General features: G+C 52.1%; 2 protein-coding genes across 2 annotated transcripts; one reads left to right on the plus strand and one right to left on the minus strand.

Annotated features, from left to right (window-relative positions):
* Positions 1-7744: 7744 nt before the first annotated feature.
* INSYN1 (inhibitory synaptic factor 1) lies at positions 7745-14054 on the plus strand (the record flags this gene model as incomplete). The annotated part of the gene is made up of 2 exons (XM_079541071.1): positions 7745-7927; positions 13377-14054. The coding sequence occupies 2 exons, from the start codon at positions 7745-7747 to the stop codon at positions 14052-14054; spliced, it is 861 nt and encodes a 286-aa protein (XP_079397197.1).
* An 8854-nt stretch (positions 14055-22908) lies between these two features.
* Positions 22909-25372, minus strand: LOC306950537 (zona pellucida sperm-binding protein 3-like; the record flags this gene model as incomplete). Its single annotated transcript, XM_079540817.1, has 8 exons — positions 22909-22936; positions 23196-23336; positions 23421-23512; positions 23621-23741; positions 23816-23993; positions 24182-24285; positions 24366-24484; positions 24965-25372. The coding sequence occupies 8 exons, from the start codon at positions 25370-25372 to the stop codon at positions 22909-22911; spliced, it is 1191 nt and encodes a 396-aa protein (XP_079396943.1).
* Between the last annotated feature and the right edge of the window lie 1001 nt (positions 25373-26373).

The raw sequence follows: 26373 nt of genomic DNA on the forward strand, positions 1-26373 counted from the left end.
TGGATGAGGGGCGGACACACAAAACCCATTTTTTCCCATTTGAACTGGAACTTAGGGCCAGCACCTCACTCATCTTCATTTCCTAAATTGCTGGGCTGGTCTCCAAACCCTGGAAATCTCACATTTGGGTAGGATACAAACCTTTTCCACCAGGTTGTTTTGCAGAGGTGGGTAGACCATGCCTTGCAGTGCCCAACCCAACACAGCCCCACTTGCAGCTCCTTGTATTTCTTGAAACCTGTCATTATGGAACCTCCTGGCTCGGCTGGGATAGTGCTTTATGATGAAACACGAGTTGCTCTTTTCAAAGGAAGGAGATGTGGGAGATGGAGACTGTCATCCCAACCTTCTATTGGTGCCAGCTCCCTGCAAACACGGATGTACAGGTGAATTGTTGAAGCAATGGGGACTCACCAGCCACTGTTTAGATGCATGGCCATGAAGTAGGCACTGCTTCATGGAAGAGCAAGTGTTGCAGAGCACGAGGGATGGAAAAAAGTAAAACACAATGAAATAAACTTCACAGCAAGACGTGAGATGGAATGGGCAGCTTCCATGTGCTGCTGCCCATCTTGGCAAGAAGGACAGCAGATGTCTCACTGCATCAGACAGAGAAGGAATTACAGGAAAGCAGCAAGGTGAAATAATCACAAGCCCTTCAAAGTCAGCTCCGCAAGGTTTGAGGGAACACGGGCTTAATTTCATCAACTGTGAAAACCCATTAGCATCTTGCTAAAGTCCACTTGAAATATTCATCTGGAGGATACTGTATGCAAAACTGCCTTAAAAGCTGCTGCAAAATATGAACATTGGCATTTAAATTCTCCTCTCACAGAGGTCACCTCCCAGTTGGTTGAAAGGTGGCAGCAGGGACAGCATCACAGGGTCACCACCCAAGGGATGGGGCAACCCACGCAAGGAGTCCTTTGCTAATACTGGGAGAACAGAGCAAGTTTTGGCCTCTTTCCAGTGGGTTTCCCATCCTGGGGGCTTGCCCTCACTGATCTCCCACCACGTGGTTCAGGGTCCTCTGCAAACCCTCCCCATGGTCCCAGCCCAAACCCAACTCTTCAGACAAGGTATCTGAGCCTACAACCTGGGGACAGCCCCATTCTCTTCCCGTCCAAAGCTGCAGATTTTGGGAGCAATTCTTGACTTTTTCCCCAAAAAGCCACCAAATCCAGGGGCAACGTGGCTGACAAATTAACAGAACGCAGCCCCGCCTCAGTGGGGAATGGGAAGGCAAGAAGATCTCCACCATGATCCTTGCGATTAACGAAATATATAATTAGCATGCCAAAGCAAGGTTTGCCAGTGCCTATAAATACAAGCCGGCAGTGACTCAGCAAAGCTGCAGCTATTTTTTTTTACCCCTTAACTTCCCAGGTAGGTGCATCTTGGGGTCCTGGCTCCCAGGGATGCTTCGCAGAGGTCGCCATGGAAACCCAACGCTGCAGAAATCGGAGATTCGCCGGGAGAAACCTGCACAAAACCCCACAACCCCAGCCAGGGATGGTGTGGAATAGGTTGGCAGCATGAAAATGGGGTTTTGAGCTTTATTTTTTAAGCTCTTCCTGGCTTTTAGAGCCATCCCTGCTACGTGGCAGTGAAGATTCTTTGTTGTCTCCTATGGGGATGTGCTGGGAGGCTGGAGGCACAAAGCAGATTTAACTCATTTACCGACCCCCCCAACCCAACAGCGGTAACATTTGGGGTTCCTGATGCTTTTTCTACACCCCATGGGTGCTCTCAACCAGCCCTAAGATACAAAACCCTCAGATGTACATTCTGTGATTACCAAGCTTAAAGGATATTTTTTCGCTTGCATAGCAGGGCCCTGGAGCAGAGACAGGCAAAGTTTTCCAGGAAAGAAAAAAAAAAAAAGCCAACAAAACACTGAACGCTTGGCAATCCCCAAATTTCCATGCTTTTGTCCAAGTTTCAAAGAGCTCTTTGTGCCTGGAGGATGCCAGCGCTGTCTCACTGCGACATTTCAACAAGGCACCACCGCTGAAAGGAGATTTGCATTTGGAAACTCCCTGCAATTTTGCTTTTCCATTCCTGTTCTGTAGAAAATCCAGCTTGAAACCAGCTCTGTGTTGGCTAGCCAGCCCAGGAGCTGAGGGATGGCTCCTACCCACCTGGATCACAGCGGGGATGGGCACCACCTTCCAATAGCTGTGTTAATACTCCCAATATTAATGATGCTGTAGTGGTTTGAAGGCTGAGAGCTGTGCTTTTCAGTGCACAATTGATTAGAAAAGCAGAGTGAGGAACTTGCTCCTGGCATCCAGCAAAGGCTGCCTGCCTCAAGGGAGCAGCTTCATTTTGGGAAGGAACCACTCGAGTGCACAGAATTTCAACGGCAGGTGATTCCCATTGCTTGCAATACTAGAAGGAGTTAGAAGGAAAAAAAGAGGATCTTTCTTTTTTAGCTTAAGTGAAACATTCCCCACACCCTGGGGATTTACCCCTATTTGTGCTTCTCTGCTCAGCAAGCAAGGGAACAAATGCGACGTGGGGTGATGCTATCTGTGAACATCAAGAAGGCCTTAAATCAAAGTCATCCCATTGACCTCTCTATCACTGATATCTTTTCCATGCGAAGTTTGGATATTAGGAAGAAATTATTCTCAGAAAGAAGGCTCAGGAGCTGGCACAGCAGCCCAGGGAGGTGGTGGGGGCACCCTGGAGCTGCTCCAGAACCATGGAGATGTGGCACTGAGGGACGTGGTCATTGGGCGCAGTGGGATGGCTTGGGGTTGGGTTTGGGGGATCTTAGAGGTCCTTTCCAGCCTTAACGACTCTATGATTCTATGGCATGCTCAAATGGTAAAATTAGAGACCCAGCACCCTCACACTTCACCCAGGGTCTCTCAAACCAGCCAGCACATCCCCCTAATCTTCCCATTTTGTCCTTCCTATTTACAGCTGTCTCCCACGTCTAGCCACCTTGGAGCATCTTCAAGCAGAGCTCAGTGCCCACAGAGCTACAGAGGAAGGACAAGAGCCAGAAACATGGATAAGGTCACCACAAGGCTTTTAAAAATGTAAATGAAGCCCAAGGAGCTGGACTAATCCTGCAAGCAATGAGATTAGCACAAGGTCCCCTTGGCGCAGGTTGAGCCCATCTGCTTGGGATTCCCCTTGAGAAGGATGCCCCCAAGGACAGCACCAAGCCAACTGCTCCCAAGGGCACCTCTGGCACTGTCCCACTCCTGGTACAAGATGTCAAGCAAGGGGAAAGGAAAAAAATAAGATGTGGTTTGGTCCCAGTCAGCATTTCGGTCACAGAGCATCATTGCTGATGCTTCATCCCTCAAAGGGAAAGGAAAGTGCAAGGGAAGCTGGAAAGCTCGAACCCAAGGCTTCAGGAGAAGGAGGAGTTTTGCTTTCAGAGTTTATTTGGGAAGTCTTGGAAAAGCTGTAGGAAAAGTCATGGAGCTCCAGCCCTGGAGCTTCCCTGAGCTCAAGCCCAGCCGCAGTTCTGCTCCCCAGTACCAGGTTGTCAGAGCCAGGCACAACTTCTTCAATCCAGCACCATTAATAAAGATTTATGTTTAAAATACAGCAGCCAGCCCCCACCCCGAACAAGGCAGCCACATACAGGCAAGTGGGGGAAGAACAGATCCTTTAACTCCTGACCCCAGCAGGTGCTTTGGGATGTTAAACTTCAGCTTTAGAATCTATTGATCATATTTGTCCCCAGTTCACCGCCTGCTGCTCACCATCCTCCCAACATCTTCACCAAAACACAGAACCAAAGGGAAACTGAGGCACAGGACACCAATACCACCCAGCAGTACCCATGGTTGTCAGCCCTACATGCAGACTGGAGCCTACCTCTCCCTAGAGAACTCCTCTACTACAGTACCAGAGCCAAAAATGCACATTTTTACACTTCTCTCATCTAGGGAACTCCCTTCCCAGATGCTCAGAGCTCACACCAAGCTCCTTCCCACTGCAGGTTGCATCGGTGAGCCTCCAGCACAAGCCCACTACAGGCTTCACAAACCCCTCTAAGGCTCCACTGCCCTCACTGGGATGATTAATAGCCTTTCAGCCAGTAAAACAAAAACCCATTAAGAGCACTAATATTTGTTCTCCCTGCTCTCTGTCTACTTCATCTCATCCTTCAACACAAGCCCTGTCTGTTTGCAGATGAAGACAGAAACCCCAAAAGCCCAGATCCCATGGAGAAGAGCCCCTTTTGGGGGTTGCTCATCGTTCAGCAGTACAGAGACCCTCTCCCATCGCTGTAAACCCCCAAACCCTCTTGCTTTGAGGAGCTGCTGGGGCTCTTAGGAGCCTTTTATACCTGCATTTCCACGTGGGATGCATCTGAGCCCTGAGCAGCCTTGGAGTGGCCCATTGCCCACTGCCTGATGCAACAAGCCAATAAACCACATTCAGCAGCTGGATGGGATGGGATGCACATTTTCCGTGGGGATACAAAGTCACTCAAACAAAGCATTTATCTCAGGGAAGGAGCAGCTTCCTTAGTTTGGAAGCACCTGGGAATATTCCCACACGCACTCCCAACCAAGCAGTCCATTTGAGAGATCATGCTCACTCCAGTGCTTCGTTTTCAGAGATTTTTCTTTTAATACACTTGAAAACAACCCAAAATTGCCAGTTGCAACACAACACGTGGCCTGGTTGTATTTACAACATCTAAAAACCATCGTTCCCCAAAACAAGGGTAGCTTGACCACACGTGGGCCATCTCCCCCCGAAATCCCACCTGTCCACCAGCACTCATGGTGAGGATCAGGATGTCAGCCAATGCATGCACTGAGCACCCCAACGGCGTTTTGGTGCAGATGTGAATTTCCACACCACCTTTTGGCTAAAGTCCATTCCTCCATCAGCATCCAAAGGGAGTTCTCCCATTGGAGCAGCAGGAGGGGTCCCACTGGTCCAAGCCATAGAATCACAGAGTTGCTTGGGTTGGAAGGGACCTCAAAGATCACGTAGTTCCAATCCCACACCGCAGGCAGGATTGCCACCCACCAGATCAATCTGCCCAGAATCCCGTCCAACTTGGCCTTGAACGCCTGCGGGGATGGGCTGGGGATGGGAAGTGAGACGGAGCAAAAAGCAGATCTTTGAGATACTGCTGAAAGCACAGCTTTTTAGGGTATTTTTTTCTCGCTCTGTTGCTGTTTCTTAACATAATTCTCTGCAGGTTTTCCCCCACTGGCTGGGACCTGAGGCGCTTCCTGGCTCAGCACATCTTTCTGCATTCCCTCGTCCCTCCCTTTAGGGAGAGGAGGAATTGATAAACTGGTGGGAAAGAAGAAAAACTGACTGGCACTCCAATCAAAATACAAAAGAAACAGAAAGAAACGGCTGTGAAAAGAAGCGCTGCTTAATGAGGAGTTACATCTGTGCCAGTGAGTCACGGCAGGGAGGCTGCACAGCGGCGGTGGGCACCTGTGATGGTGAGGATCACGCAGGAGCCTTCGGCCTCACTTGCTTTATGGTGGGGCATCCCATCAGAAAAACACAGATCCATCGTAGGGATGATGAGAGTTGGGTGCCCCATGGCAGGACCCCAACCCCGAAGACCCGTGGGCATCCAGAGTGCACCCAAAGCACCACCCGGGGCTGGGCTTTGGCTCGGGGTGAGCTCAGGGAGCCCTGGGTGAAGGATGAGTCAGGTCGGGCGCCAGCCAAAAAGTGTGCTCAGCACTTCTGCACGCAGCCGGGGGGAGGCAATATATCAGACACGTAGGCGCACGCTGCTTTGCCTCGCGTAGACCTGGGATTGCCACCTATCGTCCGGGTTCTGCACGGGGAAATCTCGACTGCAGCCCCGCTGAATCGCTTGCTGCCCCATCCTTTTCCTTTCTCCCTCGTTTTCCTCCAAACCAGCCACGCTCAGCCCTATGGTGCTGCTTCTCCTCCTGCCCTTTTGCTGCATGATGCCTTCGTGCTCGATCCGTCTTTGTTTTTTAGCCACTCCTCCAAAAACTGCACCAAACCTCACAGCAGCGGGGTGCGTTTTGCACCCTGATGGTGTCGTCAGAGCGGGGACAAGCGGAGCCCACCAGCATCCAGCCCCATCCCCAGCCGTGCCTCAGTTTCCCCTCATTTATTCTAAAGGCTTTCCCGGCTCCTTTAAGCCCCCCCCGCCCGCCGAGGCTCGGCCCCTTTCTCTGACACAGCAGCCGAACCGGGAGCCGCGGGGAGGCTGCGGCCGGGCCGGGGCCGGGCGCCCACCGCCGCTCCCCCCCCGCCCCATGGCTCTGCCCGGGGCGCCGGGAGCCGCCCGCCCCGCTCCGCCCCCCCGGAGCCCAGGGGGCGGCCGGCCCTGAACCGGCATCGCTACAGCCGGTCGGTCCCGGGGGGAGTAAAGGGAGGGGGAATGGGGAGAAACGGGAGGGGGATGCGGGAATAGGGGATGGACGATGTGGGAACCGGGGATGTGGGAACAGGGGATGGAGGAATGGAGGATGCGGGTACCAGGGATGAGGATACCAGGAATGTGAGCACCACGGATGTGGGTACCGGGGATGCAGGTACCAGGGTGGTGAGCACCAGGGATGGAGGATACAAGCACTGGGGGCAGAGGATGCAGATACCAAGAATCAAGGATGCGGGGATGCAGGTGGAGGGGATGGAGGATGTAAGCACTGGGATGGAGGATTCAAGTAGCAGGGATGCAAGATGAGAGTAACGGGTTCAGAGGATGCAATCACACCGGTCTTCCCTACCATGCCCCCCCTCCCCACTCTGCCTCAGTGCATTTCCCTACCTCCTGAGGGAAGAGATGGGGCTGAGGGGGCGTTTTGATTGACCCCCCTTAAAGTGGAGGGCTCCCAAGGGATGTCCCCTTCCCCCAGAACCCACAGGTAACATCTCACCCCTTCTGACAGCAGCCAAGAGAAGGTGGCCCCCGGCCTCCACGTAGAAGCCCCGAGGGAGGAGGAAGAGGAGGAGGAAGAGGAGGAGGGGGAGGAAGGAAGAAAAAAAAAATAATAAAAGGACGAGGAAGAGCTTGGAGTGGAGCCAGGTGCTCAGGATAAGGGCGATCTGGATCTGGCTGCCTGCTCACCTCTGCGCCGGTAAGTTCCCAGTTTGTCTGTCTGTCCATCTGTCTGCCTGTCCGTCCATCTGGCTCAGCGAGACCCCCGTCTGCATGTCTCAAAGCAAGGGTGGGGGGGTGGTTATACAGAGCCTTCTCCCCTCCCCGTTTTTCCATCCCCAGCAGGGCTGGCTCCCTCACTGTCTGTCTATCCCTGCAGGAGGGGAACCCGGAGCCCCTCAGCACCGCTCCGCATCGGAGCCACCGGCCCTGGAGCGAGGGCCCAACGTGGGGTGGCTGCACCATTCCTGGGGGGCACCCGGCCCTGCATCACCTTCCCCATCCCCAACGAGCAGGAAAAGCTCCATCCACCGGATTTTAGCTTCCTGGGACATCCAAGGGACTCATCCTCCTCCTCCATGGTCCCCCTGTGCATCCCCACGGCCGCCGGCTGAGCCCCCCCTCACCCACCGCCCGGCTCTGCATGCTGCCTGGAGCAGCCCCCAGCCGTCCCGCTGCTCCACACCGCGGCTCGGAGCCCCCCGACAACGGCCTCGGTGGTGAGGCGGGGAGGCCAGCAGGGACTCCTGGGGAGCGTTAAGATGGTGAGAGCTCTCCGGCCGAGAGGGGCTGCGCGGACGCCAGGCCACCGGGTTTGGGGGTCGCAGGATGGACAGAGCCCTTGGGGCCGGGAGCCGAGGCCGGTAGGAAAGGATGGACTCCCGGAGCTGCCAGGACAGGCAGCCCAGTGACCCCCCCAGCAGCAGCAGCAGCAATTGTAGCAGCGGCAAAAGCGAAGGCGAGAGGGAGAGGATCCGCAGCCAGATGAAAATGGTCATCGGGCAACTGGAAGGCATCTTGCAGGAGCTCAAGGAGGTCGCCAAGGAGCTCCGGGAGGTAGGAGAGAATGCCGGGTGGGATGCAGCACAGGGGTACGAGGAGACGGGGTGATTGAGGCTGCACCCTGTCCCAGCCCTGTGCTCACCAGCATCACTTCCAAAAAGTGGGGGGAAATAAGCCAGATTTGGAGAAATTTGCTGTTGACCTTGATGCTTGGGGCCATGCTGCCCCGTCCCCATAGATGCTGGGAGAGAGCTTGGAGCACAGAGCTGAAGCTGGGCAAATCTTGGGGAAACTGGGGTGCTCTGATGCTCTGTCCTGGGAGGGTTCTGTTTCGAAGCACAGGGGTGGATGGAGAGGAGGTGACAGATCCCTCGTGCTGGTGACCCAGGGGTGGCGACTCTGTGGAGGGAGACACAGCAGAAGGCTCTTTTCTGCAGGCAAAAAATGTGTATATATCCATACAAAGTGTGGTTTGAGCTTCCAGTTGGTCCAGAGGTGCAGTGATGGGGAATTTAATTGTGGAAGGGCTGCACAGCCCCAGTGTGTTTGGGAAGCAGACCTGTTTGTGGCCATGAGCTGTGGATGTCTTGATTGGGAACGTGGTGGTGGCTTTGAGCATGGCTTAGTTTTGGGATGGGGCCGATGGTTGTGTGCCCTGAGCCAAGTGTGGCTGGGTTGTTGGAATGGGTGAGGGCTCATTTCCGTGAGGGATAGGAAGAAATTAGTGCAGGTTTTGCTGGGGGGTCATGGATAGAGACTGTGTGGGGGTCACGCGGAGGCCCCAGAAGCCAGCTGGAGCTCTTGGGATGCAGGTGGACTGACAGCATAGTTAGACGTGGTGTAGACGTGGCCATGCTCAGGGAGGTGTGACACCTACCAGCGTGAAGCTTTTCCTGGGGCCTTCGTTGGGATAGGTCTGCTCATTCCATGGGGCTTTAGAGAGGTCAGTCCCCTGGGAAAGCCAGCTCTGGTCCCCAGGTGATGCCACATCCCAGTTCATTGCCCCACCAGAGCTCTTATTCCTTTGCAGAAAGCAAACCTAAGCACACCAAGGGTAGAAAGGCCCCTGGTTCCTTCAGCTCCAAAGGGACAGCCCAGAACCCCTCTGTCAAATCCCTGACATACTGAAAATAGTAATAATAATAATAATAATAATAATAATAATAATATAATAATAATCAGGAGGCAGAGCTGTTTTCTGTTTGATCTGAACTCACTTTGCTCTCCTCTAGGAGCTTCGAGAGGCCTTTAAAAATGGCAATTCGCAGCTGCTTCAGTGCCCCTTTCATAAAGCCCATGTATTTAAAGCCAGGAGAGACCTCTGCATGCACCTGAGCATCCTTTCTGAGTGCTTCAGAGCTTAACTCTTTGGTCTCCATTCAACTTTTGGGCCTGTAAAGTCCTTTAGCATCCCTGCAGCACCCTTGATAGGCTGTTCAATCCAGGTGGGGAAGAGGAGAAGGTGGTCTGAGGACACAGGGCACAAGGTGTGAGGGGCTCTGGAGAGGTTCATCCATTCCAGGAGTTGCAGGAGGAGACAAGCAGGACAGGGGACAACTTATTTGCACCCAAGAGGTGCATCCCAAGCTGCCTGCAGCACAGATCTGACGACCAGCCGTAGAGTTCTGGGGACATCTATCTTCTCCTCTTCTCTCTCTGCACCCATCCCTGCTCATTCCTCACTCCTGATATTGTTTTCTCTCTGAAGGCTGTCATTCCAGATGTCCATTGTATCGGGGATGCTGTTTTACCAGTCTTTTATCCCACTCTCCCTCCCTCCCTCTTCCCTTTTGTGTATATAATTATTCTCCAGCGCTCCACGACAGGGCTGTATTATGTGAGGGGAAAATGATTATTAAATCTTCGTCTGAGATCGCACACTGGAAGTAAAAATTACACAGGAGGCCAGGACCAAATGTGCTTCCGCTGAGCAGGATCCACATCCTCTGCCCTTGGTACCTGTATCCTCCATCCCTGGTACCCATATGTTTGGTACCCACGTCCCTGGTACCCGTATCCTCCATCCTCCATACCTGCACCACTGGTACAAACTCTGGTCCCCACATCCTCCATCCCTGGTGCCTGCATCCTTCTTATACAGCCCTACTACCCTCATCCTCCATTCCTGGTGCCTGCATCCTTCTTATACAGCCCTACTACCCTCATCCTCCATCCCTGGTGCCTGCATCCTTCTTTCCTGTATCCTTCATCCTTGATACCCAAACCCCTGGTACCTGCATTCCTATAGGATGCACAGCAGGAAGAGGTGATGCCATCTCTGCACAACTCCAGGTGTGCATACAAGCCTCCTAAAATCTCACAGAGTGTCCCATCATACCTGTACGCCCCGGGGGAGGTGACACCCGGTCATCCCCTGTTCCTCCCTTTGGAGGCAGGAAAGGTTGCAGTACAACCCCTTCAAAATACTTTAATGATGTTGTAATTGATAGGTGATTATCTGGCAACGCTTTGGAAAGTTCTTGGTGAGAGGGTGGCTTGCTATTCTAACAGCACATTTCAAAGGTGTGTGTGATGAGTTTGAACTCTTTAGTGGCTGATGATACAGCAAATGGTCCAGAGATGCTCGATGCACTGGAACAGACAACACAGTGTGCTCATTTATACGTGTCAGCTTGGGCAGAGAGGCCACTGTCACCCAGCTTCTCCTTGCAAGCGAGCTCCGATTAATCATTTATTCATTATTAAACATCTACCTCCCCTTCACTGAAAAGTGTTTGGGGAGACGTGGGATCCCTTCTGCAGGGCTGCAGGGTCATGGGGCTGCCGGAGTCTTAGGGCTGCTCCTTTTCCCAACAGAGGGATGGATTTTCAATTCAGGGATGATTCGGAGTGCAGTGCTGGGAACGGGGCGCAAAAACCACCGCTCCTCTCTCAGAACGGGTGCTTTGCCCCACGTTGTGAGAGCACTGGGGTGGGATGACACACGCGCAGGCACAGCTCGCCCGTCACCAAACCAAAAGCTCCCCGCTGCCCCCCGCTTTGATCCCACCGCTGCTCCACTTCAAAGGCTGCGACGCCAGGGCCGTGAGATTGCGGCACTTTGATGGTGAGCATCTCCCTGCTCCTTCCATCCGCTCCTGGAGGTGCATTATCCATCGCCGCCCGCATCGGGGAGAGCGCACCGCCCGCTCGGACGCAGCCTTTGAAGTCCCCTCTTGTCCTCCCGCGTCATCCGCCGGCTCCCCAACAGCTCTGCTGAGTTGTCAGAAGAAATTATCTCGCGAATAAGAAACAGCGCGGGCACTGTGTCGAAATGCGAGGCCGTTGCAGCCAAGCTGGTTACCGAAACTCCGTTTAAAAATAATTAATGAAACAAAGCAACGGTGCTCCAGTTGTTCGTCACCCCTTGGCAGGTATCCAGCTGGGAAGGGAACCACCCTGCTGGGTGCACGGATGTTAGCTTCAAAAAGCTCCCTGTGCTGTTCTGCTGGGTGGGCGCCCAGGGTGGGGAGCGTCCAGGGTTCCCAGTTGGGGTGATTGGAGGCGGCTGGTCAGTCAGCCCAGCTCCGTCAATTTGCACAGAAACATTAGGGTTGAAAAAGATCTCCAAGATCACCAAGCCCAACCCCAACTCACCGCGTCCCTTCAGTGCCACATCTCCACATTTCCTGAACACCTCCAGGGAAGGTGACAGCAACACCTCCCTGGGCAGCCAATGCATCACCACTCTTTCTAATGTCCAAACTGAAGCTCCCCTGGCGCAATGTGAGGCTATCTCATGCCATCCTATAGGTGAGGGATGTCCTCTCTTGGCACCCAGCTAACCCCAGTGGCCCCAGCATCCGCATGCAGTTTCCGGGCCCATTCATCACCCCAAAACCCATTCATAGCCATGGGCTCAGGTCTCTCTGCCCCTCCCCATCGCCCCCATCCCAGCTCACTCCGCTAAAATCCTTTGACAATCCAAAGAAGCAGAGGGGAAGAAAAGACCAAATCCTGCTTTGCATTCAAATCCTCAGCAGGTACCCAGTGTCACGGAGGTATTTAACACCCCCCCCCCCACCGCCCGGTTAAAATAGAAAGTGCAGGGAAGGGCTCTCCTAAAAATAGAGCTGACGTGACATTAATCCCCACAAGGACCGCAATGGGGACAGCGGAGACGCGGCTCCTCCTGGCTCCCAGGTGCCAACGTCCCCATGGGGGTCCCAGTGGTGGGGAGAAGTGAGGAGGGTCCCCCGGTTTGGGAAAGGGACCCGGTGCCGTGCCTTCCTGCAAAGAGAGGTGATCTCATTTTAGCGAAGGGCTTCGTGAAATCATTTTTCTGCCTTATTAAAAAATAATAATAACCGGGTGTTTCCCAGAGACAACTCTTTGCCTGAGCTTCTTCCTCATTCTTTCCCGTCACTGAGAAAGAAGAAGTCACGCAGGCTTCTTTTCTCTCCTTTTTCATACAAAGAACAAGAAGGATAAGGAAATAAAAAGCAATCTGGTTGTGCTTTGGGAGCATTTCTCATTTGAGATGTTTCTTGTGGGTGCTGCAGCTCCAGCCAGGGGCCCCAGCTTGCTCTTGGCATCCTCTAAAGCCAGAGCCTGGAGAATGGATAGTGATCACATTGTGTCCTTCAGATGAGCTCCTGGCTGCTGGACACGGTTTTAGGGTGCATTTATAGCATTTTAATATTTCACCCGACCCTCTGACTCAAAGCTGAGGATGCACAGAACGAGGGCATGGGATAGGAACCAAGGAAAAGCCTCTGTGATGAAAATGGGATGGAAGGTTGAAGCCTGAGGATTTAGTTTCCTCTGAAAGTGTACAGAAACTTGTGTCATGAAGTCTATAGAAATGATGGGGGAATGGTTTAGCACTGGGATTGTTTGTTCTCAGTGGATGAGGAGAGACCGACAGCCTTGGGCATGATGCTGGTGGAGATACAGCAAGGATTGGTGGCAGACTGTAGAGGAGGAGATGAAAGGTGTCAGGCAGGACATTGAGTGTGGATTTGTCTTCCGTCCTTATTTTGGGAAGCTCGTGGTTTACTTCCACCAGGAAACAATGTGTGGGTGGGCTGAGGGGTGAGAAGGAAGGGCAAAGCAATCGTGAAAAACAACCCTACAAAGGACGTGGAGACAGATTTGGACACCATGGGGCACCACTCTGTCCCCAGGATGCCGTGCTCTCACTGGCTCTTGATACATCAAGCACTTTGTTAGTGATGGGGGAGCATTCATCATGCAACCTTGGGATGGCCTGCTTCACTTTCCCCACTTGGGGAGCTGAGATACTAGAAGAAGGCAGGCAGTTTTTACTGCTGTTTCCCCATGGTGGAGTGTAAGGGATGCCACATGCATGGGGATTTGGGGTGTTTACTGCCTTCTGACCCCCCTCTATGCAGTCCAAAGCTTATTGGGGGTCCCCAGAAAATAGCAGGGAGCTACTTGGGCACCACAAGTATCCCAGAGTCACCATGCCATTGGGTGGGCTTCTTCCTCCTCCTGCTAAGGGCCGATCCATCCGTCCATCTGTCCGTCCATCTGCCCACAGGTAGTGAGCCAGATCGACCGGCTGACGTCCGACTTCGAGTTCGAGCTGGAGCCGGATGATTGGACGACAGCGACGGCCAGCAGCACCTCCAGCAGCGAGAAAGGGGGGGTCTCCTTCGAGCTGGGACCCCTCGACTTCGCAGCGGCCGACATCCTGTCCGACAGCTGGGAATTCTGCTCATTCCTGGATACCTCCACCCCATCAGACCAAGGCGACGGCCCCGACCCCCCACGGCCTCAGCCCCCGCCGTGCCGCCAGCCCGACTACCGGCTGATGAACGGCGGGGTGCCCATCGCCAACGGGCCCCGAGGGGGCACCCCGGACTCATCCAGCGAGGAGGCATTCGCTCCCCAACAGAAAGGTCCCCATCACCGGACAGCCGGCACGCGGGAGCGGGTCCGCTTCAGCGACAAGGTGCTGTACCACGCCTTGTGCTGCGACGATGATGGGGATGGTGCCGACGAAGCGTCCCCAAACGAGGACGGCACCGAGGAGCGGGGCCTCAAGGTGACCCCGAAGAACCAACCGTCTGTTGGTGGCAATGGTGGTGGCACTGCTGGAGGGCCACCGGCGAGGCGGCTGATGAGGAACAGCAGCACGCAGACTGTGGCCGACAAAAGCACCCAGACGGTGCTGCCTTACATCCCGGCCAAACAGAAACTCAAAACGAAAAACTGACGTCGGTTCCGGCCAAGGGTTGGGGTTGGGTGTCTTGGGAAGGGATCAGAAGTATATATATATATATACATATATAAATATATATTTAAATAAATCGCTACTACTAATAAAATTGAGATGAGAAGTTGGCAGAGGAGACAAATGTCCAACTACCTTACCCGTCGTTTTTGAGGCTCAGGGAATTTTCGACTGCTTTGTGGATGGAAGGTGCAGCTCAATAAATCATTCATGGTGGAGAATATCGACAATAACATATAGAGATCCTATGTATATATGTACCAAGAGAGGTGAGCTTCTCACTTGGGGACACCAAGAGAGCTTGGTGGCTGGGCCAGGGAGGGCGAACGTCCCTCGCTGTGATGCTCTGTAGGCACTTGGTAGGGAAAACAGGGTGGAAAAAAGCAAATTGAGAACTCACAGGTGGCTTGAGGGAATTAACCCCAGGAACGGCAGCGATGGAGTTCAGGGACCCACATCACATCACATCCCCATCTCGGGGTCCCCATACTTGGAGCAATTGGTATTTCTGAGGTTACAGACCAGGGCATGCCTGCTGATGGGAATCGCCACCTCCCATGAGCTGAAATAAGAAGTACAATTTCATTTTTTAGGTCTTTTAAGGCTTTTTTTTTTCCCCCCTAGTTTTTGGGATTTTTTCCCCTTCACAGCTGTATGAACACCATCTCCTTCCACATTTCCCCATATCCCCAGGGCTGGGATCTTGTGAAAATTCAGAAGAAAATAAAATTTATTTTCACAAATAGATCTACCAAGAGATTGAGCATCCCTGTCCCATGGGCTGGAGAAAGACACCCCACCACAAGGAGAAGTGGGAAAGGACAGCTCCTCTATTATTTTGCATGCCAACAGCTGGTTGCTTATTAACTTCTAAGAGTTTTCTTTACAGCTGAGCCCCACTGTAAAAGTGTGATTAATAGATGCAGCTTTATTCTTTAATAATTTCAGGAGGAGCATGACGTAAATATTCAGAGCAGCTCAATCTGCAGGCAATGTCCTTGCGCTCTTCTACACGACCAGAGACAGCCACAGAAGGGTTCTGCTGTTATTGAGCAGGAAAATGTGGGTGTTTTTAGGGCAAGGTTCAAGAAGAGAACACAAATTATTAATTGAAATGTGGAGGAACCATTCGGACTGGTAATAATTGCTTGGTGATGAATGGTGCCGAATGAACGGGCTTTGTGTCCCAGCAGGATTTTCATTGGTCACTCAAAATTATGGCTCCCACAGGACTGTTGGGGCTCTTTTTTGTCCTGGTGCAGTTCTTTTATTATTATTCTTCATTCCTAAGTGACTTTCTGGGCATTCAGTTGGACATCAACGTTTCCAACGTGGGGAGAACACCTTGTCTTCCTCAGCACACCATATGTTAATTAATTAATATTTATCAGCCCCATAGCAAAAAACTGCCCCAAACACCTGGGAACGGCCAGGATAGGAGCATCCCTCCCCGTCCCCCATCCTCAACCCCTCTTCAGACACCACAAAACCTTTGAGAAAGCCCAAAACAGAGCCGGGCACCACACGAGAGCTGGCAGAGGAAGGGGCAAAAGGCTCGTGTTTTCTCCAGAAGCAATAAAGAAACAATCAGCAAATAAAACGAGGACACGACCCAGCACGACGGCTCCGGCTGCTCTTCGCCTCGGGGACGAGATGTGACAGCTTTGCTCATTTTTGCCCTTTCCTCGCCCGCCGGCGGGTACCGTGCTGGCGTTTGGCACGGTTTGATGGGTTTTAAAGCAAAATTTCAGCTTTGCATTTGAATCAGCTGCCTCCGGTCGGGGATGGTGAGCAAAGCAGGTTTCTCGCTTTCACCATCCTTGGGGGGAAAATGCAAAGAAATGCTTTTACCTGGGGAGGAGGTCAGGAAAAATAGAAGCAAAATGAAGCCGGGCTCCCGGCAGCAGAGACAACGCCTGCATCCCAAACACCCCACAAGGCTTGCAATGCCCCACCTCCTGCTAAAATCCAAATGCTCGTCATGCTGAAGGAGCCCATGGGCCACCTCCCTTCTTGCCTTGGTGCCCCCCATTTCCACTGGTGGCCCCAAGGACTGCATATTGCTCAGGGCTGGATGCTGGCCGCAGCTGGAAGACGAATGTTTTGTTTTTTCAAGTGAAAGGCTATGCCTTCTGCCTCTGTTAATGTACAGCATCTTGTCTTATTTGTTCCTTGCTGTTCCACGGCTGAATTACTGCAAGAAATGTACCAGCGCCTCGTGCAATGCTTCTTCTTTATAACTGTGAGATCGGCTTGCCTTCAGGCTCCCCTTCCAGATATCAGGAGCTGTTTCATCCTCAGGATGCTGAAGCGCTTCCCTCCTCATCCTCACCCATCCAGCCCCACAGTGCTCTGCCCAATGGGGAAAAAAAGGATGCTGCAGGGTAGGAGCATCCCAAAAGCACACCCGCACGTCCCCAGTCTGATTTGCTCTGCAATGCAGTGACTGTGTGTCCCATCTTGCCCAGCTCTGCTTATCTCCAACCATGTTTCCATCTGCCTCTGCATGCTCCAGAGCTGGGTAACACCTGCTGGAGGTTATCTCCTTGCAGACAGAAAATGCATTACTTGCAACAGCTTCCATCCCCCCAAATTCTTCCCATCTCTCTCCTGGGGTTGTTGTCACTGTGCCTCTCCTGGTACCCATGGGGTGGAGATGTGTAAGCCTGGATCCCTGGGTCCTGCCTGCTGAATGGGGAGATGGGAATGAGCTGTCCCAGCGTCCCCATGAGGGATGAGGGGGACTGAGTGGCATCTGGTGGCAGTGTGTAGCCCATATCATGAGGCAGGGTGGCGAGGATAAGGCCAGTCCAGATCACAGTGGGAACAAGTGGAAAGAATCAGTGGGGCATGGTCAAGTGTCCGTAGGGCATGGATGTAGATTGGGATATGGGCATGGATGCGGGCATGAGAATAGTCTTGTACACAGACATGGCTAGGGACATGGATACGGCCTTGCACCTAGGCAAGGGCATGGAAATGGATGGATTGGCATGGACACAGATACGGACAACAGCATGGACATGGATGTGGACATGGATGTAGACTTGCACATAGACATGGACATGAGCAATCCCACAGCACAGCTCAGACAGGCACTACCAACCCCAAGCTGAGCTCATACGGGCTTGCAAGCCCACAAACTGGTAGAGGCCTCAAGTGGGGCTGATTGTGCCCATTAGTGTCCCCATGGTGTGGCAGATCTTGGGTGAAGGTCACCAGGTCCCACCAGGTCTGCCCAGACACAATGGCTGAGCCATGCAGTGCACCAGCTCCAGCTCAGCAAACTACATTGCCACCACTCCTCACACATCACCTGTGCAGTCACACAGTGCCCATCAGGATGGGTTTTCTCCATCGAGACACATCCAACTACTTCACCCTGCTACCCTTCCTGAGCTGAAGGAGGAAATTCAGGTCTTGTCCTCTGGTGGCCCTGGCTGAGCTCGACCTGAATCTTTGCTACCCTTGTGGGTAACGTACACAAATATTTACTGCATTCTGCACCCTGCTGCTCAGTGACCGGGTGCTCTCCACCACTGGGTGGCAGTGGGTGCCCACACACACTCGTGTCACCACGTCCCACACAGATGTTGAGGCTCTCCCCTTCTTGCCCTTTTATCCTGCACACTGCCAAGACACAGGGACCAGTGCCAAGCAGAGACAATGTGGTGGCCTTACGTCACAGCACCTCTGCAGTTGCCATCTCCTTGTGCATCATTCCCATTGAGGATGCTGCAAAGCTTTCACCTGGAATGCAACCAAAAGGGGTGGAGTTGAGGCCAAGAACATCACCCAACTTTAACCAGCAGCCCTCTGGATCCTGTCCCCACTGTGGGACGTGGCTGAAGCAAGCAGCACTCGCTTTCAGGATGGCCAAGACAGGCTTTTGCACTCACCTCCGGGGACAAGAGAACAGGGACAAAGTTCTCACAGCCCCACATCCCTTTCATTGGGAAGCCAGAAGTTCCCCAGATGGAGACAGCTGCAGGGACCCCCCAGCAGAGCCCCGGGCCCCATCAGTCCCCCCAGGGCTCTCATGATGGTCCTAGATCCAGCCGAGCCTGCAGGAACGCAGCCATGTCAGAGCAGCCCTGGAGGTGCTTGTAAGACAAGGGATGACATGCTTGATGGGACTTCTTAATTAGCTCTCGCTAAACCAAAATGTACCGGGGCTCCCCTGGCGGAACAGCATCAGACAAAACATTAATCATGCTCCAAATAAATAATTAAAACATGGTGGCTCTTGAAAGGGAAAAAAAAATAATAGTAATGAGCAGGGAAAAGCAAAGCTGTTGGCTTTGATGCAGTGGCCTTGGGGAGGAGTAGAGCTGCGCCCCCAGTGCCACTTGGGCCAGGAGGGACCTTGCCTTCAGCAAAGCCTATGGCCAAAGTCCTGGGGTGTCAGGATCAGCACCGATGGGACTCATCCCAACCTCATCCTTACATCAAAACCTTCATTTTTTACCAGCTGGCTTCTTTATAACTGTGACATCGGCTTGTGCTGGATGTGGCTCATCTGATGACCTGGAATGTTACTCATGGCCACCATGGGATGCTACGCTGCAGTAGGTGCCCTAGGAACACCTCTTTGCCCATGGCTTTGGGAAGGAAACAGCGAGAAAAAAAAAAAAAAAAAAAAAAAGGTTTGGAAAAAGAAACTCCCCCTCCTCATCCTTTTTTTAGCTCAAGAGGAGAGGGTTACTCAGCACAAGCAACACAGAACTTAAATTATGCACAGAGCCATTTGCATAGAGGAGCAGGGTTTGGGAAGAGCTGATGCCATCCCTGCTTCCTACAGGGTGTTTATTAAAGAGTAAGTTCCAAAGCAGCTCCAAGCCAGGCCACGGTGGGATCACTGATGGTGCTTAATGCAATGAGCATATTTTTAAGCTTCTCTTTTTTTCCTTCCTGGCCCTCAGGGCTGCAGAGAGATGGGATTGCTCTTCTGCCCATCAAAGAGCAGGCAGCACCATGGATGGGCAGCATCCCCTGCCTTCCTCCTCCTGCTCTTCCAAACCTGGTTCCCAATCAGTCAAGGAAGCCATGGTTCACCCCTGCTGAATGTGGGTGACACACAGAGCATAGGAGCAGGGGACACCTGCAGATGCTCAGGTCCAAATGTGTCTTATTACATTAATATTTGCTGGTAATGAAGTTAGATAGCACTTGGAGCTCCAATCAAATTAGGAAAGCTATAATGAACAAGAAGAGGTGCATTAATTCATTAGCAGGGAATTATACTAAATTATCTCGGCAAATACGGCAAAACTTTAATTTACCAGAGGTGTTTTCAAATGGCTTTTGCTCCTTCACATCCACTTCCACTGCAGCACTTTTTTTTTTTTGGAAGGCAGCAAGAACAAGAGAAGTGAATTAACTGCAGCTCCTCAGGGAAAGGCTGTTGTCTCTGGGATGGTAATGAATGCCCACAAGGGATACCAGGAACTTTGCTTTCTTTCTCCTTTTGTGAGGAAAACGGATATTATTTACAGTAAACAACTCAATTTCACCTTCACCAAGATTTAGAGCAGCATTCTGCTTTGCTAATTGCCATGGAAAAAGGGGGGAAAAAAAAAAGAAGAAAAAAACCATGTAGCAATTTACTTGAACGTGTACAGGCAGAGCATTAATAATGCACATCTTTGGGAAACCAGCCCTGATACAGATCTGCTGATTTGTGAGCACCTACAGCAAGAAAAATGGGCAGCCAAACTTCCCATCATCTTAAGGGGAAGGTCCAGAGCTGTGTGGATGCAGAGGACTGAGAAAGGACGCAGCTTGTATCACCTCAGCTCAGCACAACCACCTCTCGTGTGCTGCTACCTCACAGAATGGCCAAAGTGAAGAGTTCCTCTTTTCCTTCCTTTTGCCTTCCTCTGGTTGATGCAGCATCTCTGAGCTGCCAGGCCCTAGCCATCCTCCTTCCAACCCAATCCATCCTATGACCTCTCCAGCATCACCCTCACCGGGTGAAGGACCCACCATAAGCTTGCAGAAGTGAAGTACCTCTCTTGGGAAAACCCCCAGTTCATTACTTTTTACCACCTTTTAATTGTTCTTGCTGTGATCTATCTCCCAAGAGGGACAGTTGGAAGCAGTCAACACAGATGGGCATTTGTGCTCACACGTCACCCAGTGGACGGCACAGATCTCCTGCTCATTTACTACCCTTAAACCCTTTTAAGTAGCACCTGATGTTCTCCCGTGCAGTAAATTCTTTTCCTTTTAATTAATTGCCTGGCAGCCCCCCCCATATCCTCTCACCAACATCTCCATACCACGTGGCAATCAGGAAGTGGGAGACACCAGCGAATAACTGCGCTGCGTTCTCACTCCCATTATTAATTCCCACAAATTGATTGTTCTACCAGCATCTGCAGCTTTCTAATTAAGTCTTTACTCAGGTGCTCATGTGTGCAAGGAAAACGAATGCTAATAAAAAGCAGAAGGGATGTGGTGTGCACAAGTATGCTGATTGAGCATTACAACAGGAGCAGCTCCAGCCATGGGTTCAGGAGCTGCACCGACAGCCCATGAGGGTTTCCTCAGGCTCACCCAATGCTCTCTGCATCCTATGTGGCTCAACCAAGCACGTTTAGCTCCTCTGGACACCGCTGGCAAATGGTTTTATAGATTAGTGAAGACAACATTGTTGGAAGGAGCATCAATATAGACCAACCCCCACAGTATGGTGGTCCCCATCAGCACCTCATTGGTGTGCCTAAGGACCTGCCTGGCCACACTCAGCCCAGCCTCCCTGGGCATGTCATTCTGTCATGTCAGAGAAGAGAAGGGGGTTTTAATCTCTTGTAGCTCCTCCACGAAACAGCTTGTGCATCAAACACTGAGGCTGACAGCCTGATCTGGGAAAATTTCCACCCATAAGAAAATTTTACATGGCTGTCTCATTTTTCCACCCGATTATTTCGGCTCAGCTGCTTAATTCATTGAAAAGAGAACTAGGAAACATTTTCCCCTAAGCACATTGTCCCCAGGCTTCTAAATCAAGCTCGCCTAGGGATGGGGATCCTACTTCACACCCCACAGAGCACAAGTGCCAGGCTAATTGCTCCGTGCAAACAGGATCATTCCCTGACAAGGGGGTTGCATAAGACTGTTAGGGAAGGATCATTTGCAGCAACATAGCTCTGCTCAGGTTTTGTCTGAGCATGTTGTAAGGAAAATCAGCAGTGCGAGATTGCAGCCTAATGGCTAGGGTCTTGCAGCCCAAGAGCTTAAGGGGAAGAAAAAATTAAGATGACAATTCTCATTCTGTGATTCAGCTGCCGAGAGGAGGCAATGCCTTTAATCAGCAGCAAATATAGAGGGATGTAGCAAAAAAACAGAACAAAATGCCCAAGAACTGGAGCTGCTGGCATTGCTCTCTGGCTCACAGCTTGGCCTCTGCATAGTCTGTCTAGGATTCTAGGATTCAGCTTGAGAAGGGTTGCTGAGTTCATCGAGGTTGGAATGAACACTAAGATCATCCAGCCCAACCAGCAGCCCATGCCTGATCATCACTCAGTGTAACATCTACTCTTTTCTTACACGTATCCACAGACAGCGTCTCCATCACCTCCCTGGGCAGTCTATTTCAATACCTCACCACTCCTTAAGAGACAAAATTTTCTTTAATAACCTCACTGGTTAGTGTTGCCGCAAACGTTAAGTATTTGACTTCTTGCATAGATGGAAACTGAGAGCACATGGATAGAAAGCAGCCAACAAGCTTGGGAATTCCCCTTGCAAAGCACGCCATCCCCAACCAAGGCACATTCCTGATTCAAGGTGTTTGCCTCCACTGCTGACTCAGCCAAGGCACAGGACCCCACATTGCATGAAACAAGGCAGTTCACCTGATACACGCAGATGACTTCATGACCTCTAGCTCTGCAAGAGGCACGGACATCTGGCCACAGGTTCAGGTCAGGCTATAGGTGAGCTTAGCCAAGCAGCTAGGATTATGTTGTGCAGGGGAGGGAAAAGCTACAGAATGAGGTGAGGGATTGAACATCGTATTACCTCCAGCCCTTATCTTCAGAAGTAGGAACTTTTCTTTCAGGCTATATCAACTCCTACCATCAACAAGTCCCAGACAGAGCTGCTGTTGCGTCCTCCATTATCACTGCTGCTAAGGAGGAGCAAACAGGACTTCTAAAGCCCCAGATCCATTTAGCATCTGTCAGCTGCATTGCTTTTTCCCCTGAAAGCCCCAAAATAGGAGCTAAACCACCAGCTGTAGCCACACCATGATTGGCTTACCTGGAGGCTGGTACCTCATCTCACCCCCATTGGAGCAGACCAGACCCAAGGCTGCCGTTCCTCCTTCCCACTGAGGGCAAAGGGAGGACAGAAGCAATTCTTTTTATTAGGAACAAGGAATTACAGAGACACACTGGGAGGGCGACTGTATCTTTTACACACAAGAAATATTCCAAGGGCAGTTAAGCTCAGCAAAACAGCAGCTATGAGCATGGCTACTTGAACCAGCATAGGAAGTCCTCCAGCAGCACCTGAAAGAGACAAAAATCCCCTCACTACACATCTAATGGCTTCCTACCATCTGCCAGGGGCAGAACTCACAGGATGTGTCAGGAAACTACTCCCCAGGCTGTCTTTCATTGATTATGCTAGAGATTCAGTGTAGGTATGTAATCATGAGAGAAAGAACATGATTAGGTCAACTTAGAGTCACCTTCAGTTGAGACATGAAGGCACAGCTGTACACGGATCCCACATACCCTGTGGTGCCTTCCCTGCTGGCACACGGCGTCCTGAGGAACCCCACAATCCCTGAGCTGGATCAAGGATTAGCAGTGGTCCAACTGAGACTTCAGCTTCCGCTCTCCTCAAGGACCCACCTAAGAGGACACAAACATATTGAACTCACGGGAGAGAGTTCCTGAGCACTCCAGATTTCAGGGCTTACAGGAAGGCAGCCCTTGCAAGGATGGGTTTCCAGTGGTTTGACATAAGGGCAGTTACAACACTGAAGAAGAGCCAAGTTTGTCGTTGAGATGTGACCTATTTCCTAGAGGCCACCCAGCACCTCTGCCATCCCAAGCTAGAAGGTCACCAGGACTCAGGGCTGCATTTAGGATGCGCTGAGCCCTACCTTGCCTGGAAGAAGCATCCCTCTTCATGTGTCTCCCTGACCATCTGGCCAGAGGGTTGGTTCTCCGGGAGTATCCTCCAGACAACAGACAGTTGCCTGTCTCACAGCAGCTGCAGATATCTCCACTACCCTCCACAGGAGCCCAGCTGAAAGAGAAATACCCATGAAGGAATCGGTTGTGAACCCTCTGCTTCTAGCTGTGCCCATCCATACATCCTTCAGCTACTCACAGGCTGCTGGCTTTGTTGAAGGAACAGGCTTTGTTCAGTGGATTGGGGGCCTGGTCTGCTGGAGAGACCTTCAGGTGACACGTGATGTAGATCTGGAAGTGAAATTAAACCAATATCCCCAGGATAAGCTGAGTTTGGTCCTGCAGAACACGACCACATCAGAGCAGGCCAGGACAAGAGGGGTAGGCATCGCTTCTCACCAAGTTTCTGTCATCTCCTGCAAACTTGAATGCATCAACCATGAACTGCAGTGTTTCCTGCCTTGGCCGTGGAGATATGAAGGCTGAAGTGGCATCGTCTGCTCTCCCATCCACCAAGCACCTGTATGAGGGTCAGACATCAGGGCAGCCCCAGATATCTGCAGCATTACCCCACAGCCCAGGCCACCCCCTTACCCGCTGAGGTCAATCAGGGCATATCGGGGAAAGGAGCTCCTGTCAGGACTCAGAGTAGCCACACAGTCATCCACAAACAGCCTCAGTGGTACGTGGCCCCCAGCCATGACATCAGCCTGGAGATGCAGGCTTTCCCCCAGCTGGACACCATTGGAGAGCCTCTCCGTCCTCCAGTCATCTGGAACGGGAAGGCCGAGGTTACAGGCAGCTTTGGAGAAAAGCACATCGCCCTCCCATGTACGTAGGGCCCCTCAACCAAGGAGCAGCCCATGCATCCCTTCTTTAAGGCTTCAGTCCAGCTCAGGTCTTGCTCTGATTGGGCCATACAAGTACCAGAGCGAAATGGGGCTGGAGCTCTGCACCCACCACTCATGAGGCGCAGGGAGAACACCAGCTTCTCTTCCATTGACAGTGTGGAGTGGAAGGGAACCCACGTAGGTCGGACAGCATTGCTGCTCACATTGCTCTTCCTAAATGGAAAGAGGTGTTAACAAACAAGCAACCATCACTGTAAGTCCATAGATGCAGAGGAACAGTCCTGTTTGCTCACCTGGGATAGTGACACTCAATAGGAACCACAGCTGGGCTGGTCCTTACAATGACCATGTTGCCAACAGGAGTAGGTTTATAGAACAAACTTGTTTTGTAGATCAAGGAGTCTGATGTCATCTGGAAGGGACATTTGGGAGAACTGATAAGTTCATAAAACAAACCAGTCAGTCAAAAGCTCAGCACTGACAGTACTAGGACATGGATATACATCAGCCATGGAGACATAGCCTGTCCTTCATGTTCTCCAACCCAAGGAAAAAGCCAGAAGCCCTGCTTGCAGCTGACTGGTGCCTCACCTAGGCTTAGTAGGTGCCATACTTGGCGAAAACAGCCCTGCAACAGTCACACTACAGCTCAGTTTCTGCTGCAAGCAGATAAGTGCTACAGCATAACCCCAGCCCTCACTATCACCTTTACCAGGCCATTTTTAGGACTGAGACACCTGCAGAGCTAATTAGGCAGTGTAATAGTGCATTGCCCCCAAAGGCTTGCATTTACTCATCACCACCATGGACTATAGCCTACAGAAATCACATTACCCCAAGCAGCAGCATCACCAAGGATGGAGCAGCCCCTCACCCCAACACCCCCCCTCACCTGTAAGGTGCTGCCACACTCATGCAGCCCAGCCGTGAAGGTCACCACGTTCTCAGCAGCATTCTGGGCTGTGGCCGGGCAGGCAGCCGTACCCAGGGTCAGGTCTGCAGCCCGGACCAGGCGCCCGGTACCAAAGAGGTCCCTGTGCACTGTGATCACCATCTGAGCCTCCTGGCACCACACAGACACGGGGTGCAGTGGGGATGCAGCCTGGAGCTGGGACACGTCCACCCATGCCCATGGGGAGGGCTGGGAGAAGGAAGGCACCTGGGGTGGCCTCCAAGAAGAGTCCCCTCGGACCCTCAAGACCCCTGAGTCCCTTGAAGAGAAATCCCAAGGACTATAAGATGCTGCTTCAGCCAGCATCCAGCACAACAGGACAACTCCCAGGCTGCCTCCAGACCCCATCTTCACACCAACAAAAAGAAAAAAAAACCCAGCAGGTAGAGAAGAGGTTGCTCCGATGCCTTTTATACCTTGCAGAGCAGATGGGATGCACCTGGAAGCTGCAGGCGGGGCCTCCTGCAGCCCTTGGAGCATCCAGGGGCAACCCAGGTCAATGGAAATCAGCTGGGATCATTCTTCCCTCTGGGAGCATTGCCCTGAATTGCCCCAGAACGTTGTCCTGTGTCTCACCTGTTTGAGATGGTAACAGCCATTGTCACCTCGGTTTTAGGGGCACACAGGGAGGTGACCATGGAGGGGACGCAGGGCACGTTGTGTCCTGTTGCATCTCCTTGGACCACAGATCTTGCTGACCTTCTGACTGTCCCTGTTACCACCTACATAACAAGAGAATGCACCCAGCCACAGCAACCAGTGGCACGGCACCAAGATGCAACTTAAGGCCAGCAGCCCCACAGCACATCTCCATGGCCAAAACCATCCCTCGTGCTTGTGCCTATGTGTCTCTTACTATGGCTGAAATGGAGCTAACATTGCCCAGCATTGTGCCAGAGGCTCCCACAGCATTTTAGAGGTTCCCCAAAAGCCCAACTGTGAGCATCAGCCATTCGGACATGGAGGGAGCTTTCATAGCCCTTTGGCTGCCAAATCCACCTGGGCTCTGGCCCCTATGTGCTGACAATCTGTCCGTGCTCGATTTCATGGGTATCTGCACTGGGTAATTGTGTATCAAGTAATGAAGGCATCATAACCGGCTTATTTGCATAGAAAGCAGAGGTACAAAAGCTGATCTTCCCATAATAGCAGCTGATAAGTGAATGGCAGGCATAATCAAGAGATTAATTGGCCCTCGTGTGTTAATTATGCTAATTGGCACAGCTGCTGGTGCGTACAGTAGGATGACTAATGGCTCTACATCGCCGTGCAGAACGGGGAGGTTGGGGGTCACACGAAGCAACTGGGGTCCACTTGACATGGGGACGATGCCCTGCAGCTGAACAACC

The sequence above is a fragment of the Tetrao urogallus genome, assembly GCF_951394365.1.
Source record: "Tetrao urogallus genome assembly, chromosome: 11".
Lineage (NCBI taxonomy): Eukaryota > Metazoa > Chordata > Aves > Galliformes > Phasianidae > Tetrao > Tetrao urogallus.